The 17,455-nt window shown below is 40.8% G+C and overlaps 1 protein-coding gene across 8 annotated transcripts in view; it reads left to right on the top strand.

Moving 5' to 3' along the window:
• LOC113047816 (protein piccolo) overlaps positions 1-17,455 on the top strand; it is a 46,975-nt gene that overhangs the window by 12,400 nt on the left and 17,120 nt on the right. For 7 of the 8 annotated variants that reach the window (XM_026209124.1, XM_026209128.1, XM_026209127.1 and 4 more), the window contains exons 4-8: positions 2,495-2,824; positions 5,147-9,392; positions 9,672-11,221; positions 12,648-14,703; positions 16,764-16,832. In XM_026209124.1, coding sequence (XP_026064909.1) covers positions 2,495-2,824; positions 5,147-9,392; positions 9,672-11,221; positions 12,648-14,703; positions 16,764-16,832 — 8,251 coding nt within the window. The remainder of the gene's footprint in view (positions 1-2,494; positions 2,825-5,146; positions 9,393-9,671; positions 11,222-12,647; positions 14,704-16,763; positions 16,833-17,455) is intronic. The other variant, XM_026209126.1, reaches the window with a different exon arrangement.

Raw genomic sequence — 17,455 nt, 5'->3', positions numbered from 1 at the left:
GAAAAGCCTAAATGTGCGTTTGTAAGAAAAACCTTTCGTTACACCTCATGTAATCAAGCAGATAATCCCTCTTGAAATGGTAACACAATAAAAATGAGAGTTGGATTTCTCAGTAAGAACAGATGGGATGTTTTCCTTGGTGTGCTTTTTGGAGTTTTCAATTTCACAAATACTGTACTGTACACCCAAGGTGGCAAATTCTCCTATCAAATAAACGAATAAATCTCAGATAGAATCCCTTATTAGCAGCCTAAAACACTTTAAAGAAGTCTGCAAACTCAGCAAATATGAAAGGATGAGTGGTGAAAAGACAAGCAATGTTTTCAGCCCAAGCCACAAATAATATGGCTGCCTGGACTCTCGTTATATTGTATCATTTGCAGTCTCTTCACCTCTGAGGCTGCTGGAATTAGTGCCTAGTGCCTCTGTTTGTGAGGCTAGTAAATCTTGAAATACTTGAGTTTGCTAGCCAAATCATGTACATAATGTGTTGGATAAACGTGTTGTGTTGAATAAATATATGCTGAATAATTCATGTGTTGAATAAAATGACTCAATTTATGCTTCGTATTTTAAATAAAGTCTGTGACCTGTGAGTCAAATAGATTGGTTTCATCAAGTTCCAAGTCTACATTGCCTCTATCTGATCTGATCATTTGTAATCTGGCACATGCTTTGTTGCTGATGATTTACATGAAACGCAGTTAAGTGCAACTTTCATTTTCAAGTCCATGTTTCAAGCTGCATTAGAAGTGAGAGCAGACATCTGTTTTTGCCCATCATTGTAATGACTGGCAATAATGATTCAGCGAACATTACTTAGACCTGCCTGTTTGAAAGTCTTTACATTTTTAGACTTGTAATTGTTGTTCATTGCTTTCTTAGATATGATCATATTTCCTTCTCTTCTGATGTACCTTTCAGCATGTTGAAATCAAAGTACCTTTCATAAGGTTACAATCACATCACTCTTTCATCTTATGGGTTTCATTGTCCTTTTGAACTCCTTGCACACATACAGTATTGGGTCTTGCCGTACAACTTGTGTGTGGTTTGAAATATCCATTTGTGTCTCTGTCCTCACAAGGATCCAAGACCTCTAGATTTAGGCTAATCCCTGCAGCCAAGCCATTGGAGAACCAAAATGTGGCAAACTATGCCTCAGCACCGAAGCCTAACATAGATCAGTCAGATTTTGCATCAGCCAGTGGGACATGATTCCTCATGAGAGGACTTTGCTATCTACATCCCCCATTAACATGTAATATTAATCTCAGACGTTACCATTTGTGGTGCATCCAGTGTCATGGAGTGCTCTGCTCGATGCCACAAGGTTCAGTACATTTCAGGTGTTGCTCTTTTTGAAGCTTTCAGCAGATCCAGTGTTTATCTTTAGAAAATACATCTTTGAAATATGTTTAAATAAATTCCAGTGGATTGGAATATCAGTGAAACATCCATTATAAACAGTTGTTAGTTTTAATTGAGCAGTGTTCAAATCTCATTCACAGCTTAAGTGGGGGATGGATTTTTTTTTCCTATTTGGTCTCTAAAATAAATTGTGCTGAAAGGATGCTAATTTCTGTGAACAACTATAGACGACATTTCCATTATTGGATTTTCCAGTGTGGTTTGCTAGCAGATTTAATTGGCTCTAAATAGATCATTTTTGTGTAGCATACCTTTCTAAGTTTAAGGAATACCATATATGCATATTCAGTCCTTCGGTTGAGACGTTAAACCGAGGTCCTGACTCTCTGTGGTCATTAAAAATCCCAGGATGTCTTTTGAAAAAGAGTAGAGGTGTGACCTCGGCATCCTGGCTCAATTCACCCATTGGCCTCTGAACACCATGGCCTCCTAACAATCCTCATATCTGCTGATTGGCTTCATCACTCAGTCTCCTCTCCATCAGTAAACTGGTGTGTGGTGAGCGTTCTGGCGCAATATGGCTGCCATCGCATCATCCAGGTGGATGCTGCACACTGGTGGTGGATGAGGAGATACCACCTGACTATGTAAAGCGCTTTGAGTGCCTAGAAAAGCGCTATATAAATGTAATTAATTATTATGATTTATTATATCCACACAGCACCGCCTAAAACTGCTTAATCTTTTAGATTGTTTTACTTCACTGTTAGCCTAAAATAAAGACTGATACACCCACCCCCACAAATGTCTATGCTTTCACTCCATATATTAACTAGCATCTGTAAACTGTTGAAGTGCAGTTTTTGCTAAACAGGTTTTTCTGATTTTGAAGTGATATAGGTTCATCCATTTACTAATAATAATACATGAACCGTCTCTTAAGTTACAAACAATAAAATCACTCCAGAAACAGAGTGAGTTATTCTTTGCTGTAGTATCAGAGGTTTAATGGTAAATGGGTTGTGCAACATGGAAAAATCACTGTGTCAGAGGCTGAAATGTATTAGAGCTCCCGAGCTTTCAATACTTCCTCTCAAATCTACTATTATTCTTTTTTTTACAGAAAGAATGGCTCTGCCTAAACTGCCAGACCCAAAGGGCTCTGTCTGGGCAACTTGGGGATATGCCACCTCCACCTTCTCCATCCAAGTTACCAGCCAAACATGAACCCACCACTATATCCTCCCCAGTCCATGCTGCATCCTCCACCCCTTCCTCTCCTGCACCTACTGCCACTGATACCCCTGCCAAAGGGCTAATACGGATGCCCAGCATAACTCAGGCCCCATCTGACAAGTCTGAGCCAGTCTCAGCCAAAGTTGATGCTAAAGATGTCATAAATACAGATGCAGAACAAGGGGTTACAACAGAGCCAGTACCGAAGAATACACAGGTAGTACCAAAAGAGATCAAAGAACAAGCACCTGGCACCCTAATTGAAAAAAAATTTCATCCGAGCAAATAGTTAAGGAAGATGCCCATCCTTCACCTCATGTTTAGGAGAGATAGCGTATGTTAAATGGGGAGATGCAGGACATGCTGAAACTGTCAAACAAACTGAAGACCCTACAGAGGTACAAAATGCAAAGAAAAGTGAGCCAGAACAGTGCCAGGTCCAAAATTCAGAATATGATAATACTTACGAAATGGAGCGTGAAAGCAGCCAGGAAGTACTTGTAATTGATAATGTTATTCAGACCCTTATGGTTAGTGACATGGAAACTATTTCAGAAGATGAAATAGAGCCACAATCTACTGAGACATCAGAGCTTGACAAGATCAAAATCACAGAGTCTAATGCAAGCTCTCTTATAAGCAAGGAACCACATAACCCAACCACAGAGAAACAGTCTGAAGAGCTCGCACAACGCTCAACTGTAAAGTAGATAACATGCCTGTAAAGGAAAGCTCTATCGAGGCAGCAACTACTGATCCTGACCAAAGTAGCACAGGGAATGTGCCAGAGAGGAAACCTGAAGCTTATGTGCAAACTGAGGCACCAAGAATTGAGTTCAGTGAGTCCAGTGATGATCGCCCATCCTATAATATAACTGATCAGGAAAAATCTGCAGAGCTAGAAAATAAAGTAGGTCAGTTTAAAAATGGGTTCATAGTGGATACCTTTTTCAATTTAAAGAAGAGCAGGATACAGAAACAACACAGTTAACCCCCCAAAATAATTTAAATGTATGTGACAAAGAAGAGCTTATTGTACAAATGCCAGAGATGAAGTAACCATTTGAAAAGTCAGAAGTCACTAGCAAAGATTCTAGTCTTATGGCAAATGATATGTCTGTACATAATAACGATGAAAATTCAGAAAAAAGTCTAACAGAAGATAAGATAGAGGTAGAGGACACATCACAGACACAATTAGATGAGCCTTCACCATTTCCAGTTATTGAACCCAACTTTACAGAAACAATATTGTTTTGTTGAAAAAGAGGATAAGCCACTGGAAAAGGAACAGATGAACACAGATAAAACAGAGCTGGAAAAATATATGCTGAATCAAGCAGGTGGAGATTGAGAAATCTTTGAGAACAGAGAGCAGAAAGTCACTCCCAAGACTATGTCTGACAACATAAAATTTGAATTTAGTTCTGAAAGCACTTTCTTTGAACAAGAGATTAGTCCAGATAAAAACATAGAGGAGAAAAAGATGGGGCATACATACGCTCCAGCCCTTCAAGAAGGTGCTCCCAAATCATCTGTTAATAATCGTAATGTTTCAGTGTTGGTAAAAAAAGTATTTCCAAAATAAGAGGAAATTAGGCAAATTCCAGACACTGTGACAGAAGAAGCTCTAGAGTAGTCTGTCATGCCAAGTGGTTTTACTGACCAGAAAATAGGACTCACCTCATCCCCTGTCGTAAGCCAGAATAAAGACATAAGAACAATATATAAGATTAAGCCTGAAGAGATGCAGTCTACCCAACAAACCCAGACGTTGGGAAAGCGATGGTAGAAGAAAAATGGCCAGAACATACGGATGTTAGACAGATTCCAGACTCTGTGACAGGAAAAGATCTAAAGCAGTCTGCCATGCAAAACAGTTATACTGACCAGGAAATAGAAGTTCTGTCATCCCTGATGGTCAGTAAGAAGGACCATCAGGGATGGTAAACCTGAAGATCTGCAGTCTACATAACAAGTCCAAACCCCTGCTGTAACATCTACTACATCTAGTGAAAAAGATAAATTAGCCAGTAAGGAGCTGATGGAAAAACCACTGGATGTAACTGACCTGGAATTCACCAAAAAAAAAACTTGAATCTACAGCAAAATGTGTGCCCCATAGCGTAGAACGTGATGTAGAGCTAGTTTCCCCACCATATACATTTAGCCAACAGGAAAGAAACAAATCAGAAGAGCGGAAATTGACCTCTGAACCACAAGAAAAATGGGACGATGTGTTACAACCATTGATAAAGCCTAGTAAAATTGATGAATCTGGAGAGGTAACTGTAGCTGTAGAGGTATAGATATCTTGTAGGTAAACTAGGTTCATTGTGTAGACACCTACAGTATCCAACATTTGATATTAGGTAGAGGTATAGATCAATTGTAGAAAATCTAGGTTAATTATCTAGACATCTACAGTATCCCAAAATGTATTTTATGTTGTTCTCATTTCTCTTTTTAAATATCATGCATGTTTTATTATGGTGGAAATCATAACATGACAAATTAAATATTTTTTTCTGTTTTGTAGAACAAAGATGGGGCTGCTGTCCCAGTGAAAGAGAGTGAGCTACTGAGGAAGCTTGATGAGAAAGATAAAGAAAGCAGTCCCACGAGTCCTACAGACTTGGCCAAATTGGAAAGCACTGTCCTTCCAATACTAGAGGCTCAGACAACATCTAAAGAGGAATCACAAACTGAAACTCCAAAGCTTAAGCGTCGACTGGAGGTGTTGCCAATGTCTCCAGAACCCAGCTCAGAGGATGACCAATATGGAGAAATTCAAGAGCAAAAGGCTGATGCACGAAAAAAAGAGCGGAAAAAACTTCTGGTTCCAAATGATATCGAAGGAGATTCTTTTGAGGACATTAATGAGGAAGAACCTTCACCTAAACTGCAAAGGAAAAAGACTGTTGGAGATAAGGAAGTAGAAATGGAGAGTCCTATGGATGAGGAGGATTTAATCCGGAGACAGATCATCGAGATGAGTGCAGATGAGGATTCATCACAATCTGATGAAGAAAACCTTGCCAGACGGAAAATTAAAGATCAAGAGAAAACGCAAATGGAACAAAATGCAAAAAAAGACGATAAGAACAAAAGTGAGTCATACAAGGTGAGACGTCTTCTCAAAAAGAGCAGTATCAGTCCAGAAGATGAGCCTGAACGGAAGAGTATTATCTCTGTAACTAAAATTGAAGAACTAGCTAAAGGAGAACAACCTTCAGTAGACAGTGGAGCTGGCATACGACATTTCAAAACAATTGAATTCAACAGTACAGCAAATGTACGTCAGACATCAGATGACGGTGAGCTAGAGAGTCTTACAGACTCTCCTGATGACAGGTCAAAAGGTGAAGGCTCTTCCAGTTTACATGCATCCAGTTTTACCCCAGGAACATCTCCAACATCTTTGTCTTCTCTTGATGAAGACAGTGACAGCAGCAGCCCAAGTAATGTTCAGTCAAGTGGTGAGGGCAAGCAGCAGAGGAAAGCAAAGCACCGGCAGCCAGGTCAGATGCTTCCTACTATTGAGGATTCATCAGAGGAAGATGAGCTGCGAGAAGAAGAGGAGCTTCTTAGAGAACAAGAGAAGCAGAAGGGCACAGGAAAAAAGTCAAAGAAGGACAAAGAAGAAATGCGTGCCCAGAAAAGGAGAGAAAGGCCCAAAACTCCGCCAAGCAACCTCTCACCAATTGAGGATGCATCTCCCACAGAAGAGCTACGACAGGAAGCAGAGATGGAAGAATTTCGCAGGTCTTCCTGCTCAGACCTCTCCCCAAGCATGGAGTCAGACCCAGAGAGCTTTGAGATTCTTCCAGAGAAGATTTTTGCTGTCCAAAAAGTGTATCAGTTACCAACATCAGTCTCCCTGTACTCTCCAACAGATGAGCAACACGTTAATAGTCAGTCCAAAGAACAGAAGAAAAAACAAGCATTAAGAAGTGCAGATGAGGCATATGAAGAGATTATGCTTAAGGTCAAATCTCCAACGAATGATGTAAAGGAACATCAACCTGATAAAGAATCACTTTATGGGGGCATGCTGATAGAAAAGTATGCATACAAGTCTCAGGATGATGTTGATGATGCATCCTATGAGCAGGAACCAGATAAACTTATTGTGTCAGAGAAACCCCAAAAAGCCCTGAGAGCACCTGATGAGGTTTATGAGGACATAATTCAAAGAAAGAAAGAGATGATACTTAAGGAGGAGGAGATAACACACAGTAAGCCAGAAGTAGATGCTTCTAAAGCAGAAACTGTGTTGCCTGATACTGACTTAAGCAAAGAGCAAGGCATTATGTCATCAAGCATCACAGGTCAGTCCAGAAAGAATGGAAAACCATTATTAGATGCAGAAACAGCTTATGAAGAACTTATGAAGAAGCAAAGAGGAGTACTAACTCCAGGAACCAGTCCAACTCAAGCAGGTCCTGATCTAGGTGGCATGGCACAAGGGCCAACAATAGCCCAAGTCGAAGAAAACGAGCCAGCTCCCATACGAAGAATACTGCCTATACCTGATCTGAGAGTGACACCGTGCTCATCGGGTGATGAGGAATCCGGTGAAGAGAGCATTGCTGATCAACCACAAGACTCTGAGAAAACCACGGTTTCAGTTACAAATATTGAACCAGAACCACTTGTGAATGAGACTTTCCAGACAACATCAGTCTCTGAGCCAGTTGTAGGTGATTTGTCAGTGCAAAGAGAAGTAACATTGCCTGCAACATTAAGTGATTCACAGGATGCCATAGAGAAAGATGTAGGAATTGAGCAGACAGGTGTTGTTGACTTGTCCAAGTCATTAGCCTCTAGTCAAACTGACTCTTTTACATCACCAGTTCCTAGTGTAATTTCAAGTCCATCGACCCCAGTAGTTGTAAATGTATCAACTTTGCCCACAGTACCACAATATATAGTATCCACTATACCTAGTGTTGTATCATCTGCTCCACCAGTCCCTCCCAAACCAGTAGCATTACACAGAGCTGCATCTCTGGAAAAAGCAGACATTCCAGTTCCTCCACCCTTACCCCCTCCAACACTACCCAAACCCTCTATGTATCCCAAAAAGACTCCACCACAGGTCCCCCCAAGAACTACTCCAGTTGGCATGTCAACCACAGGGGAGAGTGTACCAGTAAGACAGCCTTTCACTCCAGGCTATAAGCCTCATGTCCCTCCTCCTGTACCACCTAAGCCATCCTCTATCCCTGCAGGCCTAACATTTAGTCACAAACCTGGGGAGACTGTTAAACCACCCATTGCTCCCAAACCCATAGCTGGTGCTCAGCCACCCTTTTCTGCCCATACACCTGCAAGACCTTGTATACTGAGTACAAGCAGTGCAGATAGTGTCCTTAATCTAAGTCCTTCTGCTGAAAGTAAGACCCCATCTCCTCTAAAGTCCCCTACATCACCCAGGTTTGGCAAGGTTTTACGTGACACATATGTTGTTATTACTTTGCCATCTCAGCCTGGTTCACCTACAGAAGGTATCACAACCCAAGCCTCAATAAATCCTAGCCAAGAATCACTTCAGAAACTGCCTCCTTCACCACCTCAACCACATCCACATTCACAAACAACTAGAGTACCATTGGCATTTACGCGAATTGCTGAATTTATTGAAAGCCAAGAAATATGTGGTCCAGAGAATATAGTTTCTAGCAAGAGTCATGTCTATGAGGCTATTTCAGCCTCAACACAGCCTCAGTCAATTATTCCAAATGTTGGTGTTCAGTTAGTTGCCACTGAAGTCCAAAGAACCACAGTGTCTGTTATGCATGATAGTACACCTCCTCCAAAACCCATTCCAAAAATCATTGCCATCTCTGTAGTTCAAGAAAACATAAAACCTGAACCAGTTCAAGTGCAGAATTGTCATGCCTACCATCCTGGTGAGGTGGTGGATCTCCGAACCCCAAAGACAGATGCAGAGACATATATGAAAGGTGTGGATCTGTCTTCCTCTGAGTCAAGACGACAGTCCCTTGCTATTGATAGTGGTGGACATCATCAGAGTGCTGTGCAGTCATCTGTAGTAAACCTAAGCACTGATACTTCCTCAGTATCAGTTGTTACTGGCAACATCACCATCCTCACATGCACAGCCACTGTAGCTTATGATAGTGATGCATCTCTGTCTACATCAGTGCCTCTCCAACTTACAACAGCTAAATCATTTGAGCCTGTGTCTCAAATTATTTTCAGGCCTGTGGAATCTCAACCAGAGAAACCCATAAATCTTTCTACAACAATGGGTAAAACTCTTCCTGTAACAATTGCTCCTACGATTGCAAGCAATGGCATTGCTGCAACTGTACCCCCTCATCTAGAAATAGGATTATCCGGTGCAGTTGACCTCACCACAGTAAAACCTGCACAGACTGTGGTTGCAATGAATGGGTCCACTGCAGAAGTGGTTACTGCTGTAATTACAGAGGATGATGGAAAACCAGTAGATCTTACTGCTGGAAGAAGAGCAGTCTGCTGTGATGTAGTCTACAAACTTCCTTTTGCGAGCAGCTGTACAACTCAGCAGCCCTCAGCTCCATTACCAGAGGATCGTTTTGGCTACAGAGATGACCATTATCAATACGATCGTACTCCATATGGTATGAGAGGTCTTGGTGGCATTAAACCCTCGATGTCGGACACTAACTTGGCAGAGGCTGGTCTCTTTCTATATAAAAGTAAACATAGTTATGATTACAAGGAGGCCACTGAAGGTGCTGTAGACCTGACATCTGGAAAAATCTCGCTGGCAGGTCAGTATGAGATTGAAGATCTTTCTTCTCAATATCATTTTGAGTTACCTCTACTTACTCCAGGCTGATTTTTTTATGATTGCCTGTATTCCTTTTTTGGGATGTAATTTTGCAGTTTTTATTTTATTATGATCTTTTTTTTTGCATGTTGCTGCATGCTATTCAGTTTACTTTTTGCTGTTTTAATTTTCATCCTTTGCATGGTGCATGGTTATCTCAATGCTGTTACCATTGCACTATTTGTATGTGCTGAACTCTAACAAAATGAACTTTTAACAGGTGAAGCTGTAGACTATTCAAACAAGTCTACCGTAGTGTGCACTGGAATGACAGTTCCACAGTACACTCAAGGCAGGATTACTTCAGCACTTGGAACACACTATGGTGTTTCTAGTGTCCTAAGATCTTCCAATGGTATTGTTTATTCTTCTGTAGCAGCACCTGTTCCTTCTTCATATGCCATAACCACCCAGCCTGGCTCTATCTTCAGCACATCCTACAACACTATATCAGGCATGCACACAAGTGATACTATGCCATCACTGTCAACTTTACAGAATCAACCTTTCACCAGATCACACAGCTTTCTTTCAGCAATTGCTGTAACCACTGCAGAAGAACAAAGTGACTTACCATTAAATCTGGAGACTGTTGTTTCAAAGACTGGCCTTTCCACAGCTCTCTCAGATGTAGTTGCTACAGTCACCACAGTGGCAGCAATGGATACCTACACAAATGCTTCACTTGAGGCAATTGCAGCCTCTTTAGAAGCTCTATCTTCACCTTTGGTTCCAGGAGATGGACAGTACCAGATGGAGCGTGAACTTCTTGAGCTAGAGATGATGAAGCAGCAACGCTTGGCTGAAGAACTTGAATGGGAGAGACAGGAGATACAGCGGTTCCGTGAACAAGAACAGCATTATGTGCAGAAGGAGCTGGAAGAACTTCAGGCTATCAAACAGCAAATACTATGCCAGCAAGAAGATGAGAGACAGGCCCACCTTTTGATCCAAAAGGAAACTTATGCTCAGCAACAGGAGCAGTTAGAGCAGATCCAGAGACTCCAAGAACAGCTCAGACAGCAGTTGGAGGAGCAGAAGTTCAGGCAGATGTATCCAGTGGAAGTACTGCCAGAGGCCCTTGTTGTGACGGGGGAACGAAAAATGGACAGTTGCTGCCAGACTGATGAGGAGGATAATACTGAAAAGGCCTACACTGTAGGAAGGAAAAAGAAAAGTACAAAGAAAATTGTTGATAGCTGTGTACAGACAGATGACGAAGACCAAGATGAATGGGAAGTTCCTGCTCGAGGCAGGCGCAGTAGACCACGTGGTGGCAAAAATGGCATGGGTGAAGGAGGAGCTGTTTCAGTTCAGTCCCTAACTGAAATCTCTGTACAAACAGACTCCTCAGGAACACTTAGGGGCCACTCTGTGCAGGTAGATACTAGAGTAGATTATGCTGATTCTGATAGAACGTCCTCTCCAAAGAGACGTCCCACTCCACTTGATATAGGTCAGTCTTCTCACCTCAAAGCAGATGCCTCTACACTTCAGGCTATCCCAGGTCCCCCCAAATCCCCTAAAGTACTGTACTCTCCGATTTCCCCTTGTGTATCCCCTAGCAAATCTCTTGAGTATTTGTCCTATGAAAAATCCCTTGGAGACTCCAGCCCACAGAGAATAAACTCTGCCACAGATTTATCTAAAGGCTCACCAAGTCCTTTGGTTCCCAAGGTCATACAAAGGTCAATGTCTGACCCCAAACCCATGAGCCCAACTGCAGAAGAAAGGGCTGCAGCAAATTTCCAGTATTCTGAGGGTTACTCTGTGAGTATACGTGATTTTTTTTTTTTTAAATAAGTGTTTAATTTTTCTAAGACTCCTCTCAGCTTGTAAAATTACTTGCTCTTTTCCTAATTCTTTGTTAATCTATGATTTCAAATGTTTAATGCCTTGAGGCAGTTTTATCAAATTGTTTTTCTTTAATATCTTTATGCTGTTGTCCAGCTTACATTGACTCTGAATCATTGTATTCTTGTTCTAGTTCTCTTTTATTTTTCTAATGTTGTCCCGTACCCAGTAGACAATGACATGCTAGCTGTCTTATTAAAGGTTTAGTTCATCCAAAAATGAAAATTAACCTGTTTTTTACTCACCCTCAAAGCATTATAGGTGATGTGACTTTCTTCTTTCAGACAAATCCAATCCAAGCTATATTAAAAACTGTGCTCTCTAGTGGTCCGCCGATATATCAGCCGATATTTTTTCTAATATCAGCATCCGCCGATAAGTTTTCCTATTTGGCCGATGCATTTGAGGCGGAATGGCGTTGAGAATGGCAGTGTCTAAGAGCACAGTGCTCACTTTCTCCCCTCTTGTTTGCTTACGTCGTTTAACAGTTCTGTTTAATACGGAGTGAAAACTGTCTAATAATCAGATAGAACTGTTAAACGAAGGAATTCAAATGCATACAAAAAGTATTACAATTATTGCTTTTATATTATTAGTAATAGAAAGGCAAATATTATAATACTTTCTTATTTGTCGTTAGCATTCAGCAAATATGCATTTATATATTTTAAACAATTTTTTCAATGACTAATAAACATTTAATTTCACAAACCTTGCAGACCTGTGAAGTGTGCATTTGTATCCTGCATGATGACACAAACTTCCCAGAATAATGAGTGCCCTGTTGTTTACAGTGTTTACTTCCTTTTTAATATTATTTTTATTCAATATTTATTTATTTGTGAAAAATAATTTGTCATCTTAAGTATATTTAACACATTTATTTTTTTTTATCCATTTTCAAATTTCTTGAATATTAATAAAAATAAAATTATTATATGTAATGTAACTTAATTGGATTTGTTTGAAAGAAGAAAGTCAAATGTAAATAGAAAGCTTTGAGGGTGAGTAAAACACAGGCTAATTTTTAATTTTGGGTAAACTAACCCTTTAATATTTTCAGTGCTTGCCCTTTTAAAGGCAATGCAGCAGCACAGCAGATATAGAGAATGTGTTTGTTTTCCCAGCCATGGCATGTCTGACATAAGTTAACAAAAGCTTTTTCATTTTACCATTCTCCTTTATTCTCAAACTAGAAAACTTAAGTGTTGGTTACTCGTTCTTAAAGTTCTGTTAAACACTGTGCACTGTGGTTGTTCCTACAAATATTTAAGCTTAATTTTTACTTAAAAACTGTTTTCTCATTGACACTCATATTGCTCTTTTTATTTGTCATTGAAAGGGAAAGGGATCTCCAAGTGGAACTCCATCTGGCACCCAAAAAAAGGTTAAGAGAACCCTTCCTAACCCACCTTCAGAGGAAGAAGCTGTTAATGCTGGTCAAACAGCCTACAGCACTGGCTCAGCTCGTCGTCGTCTCTGCAGGAGCACTAACATGGCACGGGCAAAAATCCTGCAGGACATTGACCGTGAACTAGACCTGGTTGAGAGGGAGTCCTCAAAACTGCGTAAAAAGCAAGCTGAACTGGATGAGGAAGAAAAGGAGATTGATGCCAAGCTGCGTTACCTGGAGATGGGCATTAACAGAAGAAAAGAGGCATTGCTCATTGAAAGGGAGAAGAGGGAAAGGGCCTATCTGCAGAGTGTTGCAGAGGACCGTGATTACATGTCTGACAGTGAGGTGAGTAACATTCGTGAAACAAGAATTGGAGAGGAAGTCAGTGGACATGGGCTTGAGAGACCACGTACTGCACCACAGTCAGAACTTGATGAATTTGTTCCTCCACAGACCAAGCATGACCAATATGGAAAATATTCCCATTCCCACTACCAATACCCACAATACCAGCAGTCCCTGTACCAGCCTCAATCACCATACCAATCCCAGTCTATCTACTCGTCTAATCCTTCTCTGACTGCCTCACAACAACAGAGCTACCACCAAATGCTCTTGCTTCAGCAGAAAGCCAGAGAACAAGCTGCTCTCCTCTCTGAATTAGATTCTACCAAAATAGCCACCGACTATGACACGTCATCTTTCTTGGGAGGAAAATATGGTAACCACCTTGACTTGAATAGCCTAGAAGAGCATGCTGGAAGCATGGCAGTCAGTCCTATGTCAAATGTATCTGCTGACTCCTTCTATTCGGACTTAGAGCAACATCAAACACCAAGGAGCTATATGATTTTAGAAGATGCAGCAGAACTGGCAAAAAGCACTGGTAGCCTTTCATCTGCCAGCTATGGCATTGCTGAAAGGGAGCTAGCAAAAGCAGAGCGTCTTCTGAGACACACTGCTGCAGATGTTGGTACAGACTACCTGGGCAGCTCCTCCAGACTTCACTCCTATGGTAAGGCTCAAGATGAAGAGGACCCAATGGAAGAGCCATTTGAACTAAAGCTTTTAAAACAACAACTGAAACAGGAGTTCCGAAGAAGCACAGGGGGCACTGAAAGCTTAGAGCAGCTTGCTGGACTCTCACATCACTATACCCTCAGCACTGGGGTATCTAGTGGAGGCTACAGGGCCTTCCCCAAAACTGATAAGTATAGCATCAGTAGACTGACCTTAGAGAAACAGGCTGCCAAGCAACTTCCAACATCTATGCTCTACCAGAAACACAAAAACACCAACATAGGCAAGTACTCCTCCATCCAGGATAGCAGGGCTCTGGAAACAGACTATAGTAGTTACTTGGGGTCCAGTAGTGCATCTCCCAGATCAAGCAGACTTCTGCAGGATGAAATCACCTTTGGGTTACGCAAGAACATTGTCGAACAGCAGAAATACCTGGGCTCCACTCTTGGGGCCAATCTGGCAGGTTCACTCAATCTGGGCCAAAGCTTAAATCTGAGCCCAGGCATGAGGACCTCTTTGGGAGAAGACTCTGCTTATCCTAGTGGAAGTAGGTCACGTCCTTCTTCTAGACCCTCCTCTGTGTATGGCCTTGACCTGTCCATTAAAATGGATACCTCAAGTTCATCTCTAAGGCTCAAATCAGAAGGTGACCCCTCCTTAGACACCTCAGCTTTCCAAGCTCCATCAGGCAGGTCAAAACCTACAAGCCTGCCCCTTGTACAAGGTGGGCGGGGACGTATTCCTATTGTGGCACAGAATTCAGAGGAAGAGAGCCCACTGAGTCCAGTGGGTCAGCCAATGGGCATGGCACGGGCATCGGCAGGTCCACTCCCACCCATATCTGCCGACTCCCGTGATCAGTTTGGGTCATGTCTGTCCCTCCAAGAACCTCAACAGCAACATCTCAGAGAAGATCCTTCAAGAGGGCGTGGCTATGTGCTAATGGATGATCTACAGGGCACCATGTCTGATAGTGAAGGTAATTTGTTTGTCCACAGACTGTCTTCTTGGAGTGACTCTTCATACACTTTTCCAGATTTTTATTTGTCTATGTCTCATCTTGTAAGTGTTCATTCCTGTCTATATGAAGGCATCAGTTCTCTGCTTATAACTGATTTTCTGTCTTGTTTTAGCTTTCTTGTCCTATGCTTAAATAATGAAAGAATCACACAGTCCCAGTTGTCTTTCTATAGTAACATTTCTGTGGTATAATTACAGTTGGGTTTTAATATTTTTGTTGATTTCTTAATAGACTAACTTTTTGTTTCTGTGTGAACTCTTAGGGGCCGTTCACATATCGCGTCTTTTGCTTGCTCAAATTCGTTATTTCCAATGTAGGCGCGTGTGGCGAGTAGGTCGGGGCCGAGGGACGTGGGAACAAGGATTGAGGCCGGCGGAATGATTGGGAAATCAGCGACACCTGTGCCCCACCGCCGGTCTCGAGTCCCACGTAGGAGATGGAAGGATATAAAACTGGAGCGACGATAGTGAAGGACGAGAGAGGACCAGGCCTGGGCCTTATTTTATGTTTTGGTTTTTATTTGAGCGCACCAGTCATCCGTGAGGGGCTGGTGCACTGTTTTGTGTTTATTTTGATCTATTAAAGTGTCATTTTGGATTGTGCGCCGGTTCCCGCCTCCTTCTTCCTGATGATAAGGAAGATTTTATTATTAAAGCGCGCAATATGCGTGCTCATAATGGAAGCGACGTGGTCGGGACACGCACGCGGTGCGACGCGCACAGTGGGTCATGTGACAAGAACTAACCAATCAGCTTCATTCTTTCCCGTAACAACGTTGAAAGCTCAGCTAAGATGATTTCCGCATCTTCATGGAGAGAGCACTTCATGGTTGCTTAGCAAAGGCAGACGGCTCAGGGGCGTAACTGCCCGAGCGCTTTGGAAAGAAGGAGAAAACGGCGCGCCTAGCATTTTCCATGCATTTTTAGGCACGATATGTTAACGACCCCTTATAGTGCATGCTTTCAGTCTTTGTATTTTTTTACTTTTTTTTAAATTTACTGTACTAATACTGTGCTGTACTGATAAAAACTTACACTAACAATGAAAGGACATATTATAAATCTCTACTGTAATTAACATAAGAATAGTCTTACAACCCATTTTTAGTTTTTAGTTAAGCTGCTTGTAAACAATAGAGCTGCACGTTATCTTTTAGTTATTTAGTTAACTATAAAGTGCCTTATAGCAAAAGAGTCATAGTATAATTACACAGATTATCTCTTAATTTAATTATTTTGTATTGCTTTATAAATATGTTGAATTATATGTAAAACCTATAACAACAAACTGTATTAATGAGATGTTTTTTATATATAAGGTTGGGTAGAAATGTTACAATTTTGTTAAAAGAAGTTTCAGTTTCCTTACATACAGAAAATGTTATAGCATACAGACTATATAAAAAATTTCATAGCCCATGCAAACTTCTTTCAGTGATAGATGATACTCTTCATGCATGTTGCTAGCATGTACCAGAGTAAATATTACCATGCCAGTCTGTGTTTGCATGTTTGATGTTCCTATAATAAATAGTACAAGTGATGTGCTTGTTTCTTCCTGTTTGGTTTTTAATAAACTCTTCACTTTCTTGCATGTTCAAGAAATCTGCTATCTTTTTCACTTGGGAACTAATAAATGCCTTCAAATAGAAAGGTCTATGCTTTTTCTCAGCTGTGTGTTTAATTAAACCATTTAAACTATAGTTTTAAGATTGATGAGATCAAAACAGTAGTTGATATGCATTGCATGCCTCTTCCATTCGCTATCTATGAAATGCATGAAATTACTTTAACTTCATTGTACAATATAAAAACATGAATATTGTAATTGTTAAACCTTATAGAGCTAAAGAATCACAACCACAGAATGCCAAGCTCAAACCCAAAATACAAATTTTTACCAAAATATACTTTTTTTTTTTCATTTATCTGAAAAGTAATTGACTCATACACTTAACAGCATATGATGTGTTCATCATATGTGCCCTCTGGAAGTAAATGCATTTGCCTTGGTTACAGCACTAAGTGAATCCCTGGTGGGTTTGAGCAGAGACGATCCAGGAAACTCACATGAGAATGTCACAAACGGTAGAGTATAACCACCTTAGACTCCTGCACATCTTCCATCTCCCCCACACCCCTTCTACCATGACCACCCACCTGACAGTCACCCAACCAAATCGACTGCAAATTAATCTCCATAACATGTTGCAGGAAGTATGATGAATTTGCATACTAATGTAATGCTGTGCTATTGCATCTGTAATTAAATTGGAATGTCACACTCCTTTCTCTCTAAAAATAACGTTCATTTTCTCAGTTTAAGCTACTGCAAATTTTACCAGTTTGGTTAACAAAAAACATTCATATAACACTAGTAATAGCTTTCCATATCAAAATATTTTTAAAGTAATGACTTCCTGATAAAAAATGGTAATGCTTATGAAGCTATACACAATAATAGTGCTCCATGTTAGTGAGTGTTTGAGCATGTAACAGGATCTGCATCTAACATATCATTTTACATCTGAATGTCAAGTCTGTAAACAATAAAATTGTCTTCTGTTAAATGTTATCCACTTGTCCATAACAAAATCTTGACATCTAAAATACCTTTGAATGTAAAACCCTATAACACGCTCCTTTTGCACATTGTAGCTGAAAGACCCATACCAACACCAATAGAAGATACTATGCCAACATATTTCTTA

The sequence above is a fragment of the Carassius auratus genome, chromosome 29 (assembly GCF_003368295.1).
Source record: "Carassius auratus strain Wakin chromosome 29, ASM336829v1, whole genome shotgun sequence".
Classification (NCBI taxonomy): Eukaryota; Metazoa; Chordata; class Actinopteri; order Cypriniformes; family Cyprinidae; genus Carassius; species Carassius auratus.
The sequence above is the reverse complement of the archived record's forward strand: the minus strand, read 5'-3'. Positions and strand labels throughout refer to the sequence as shown.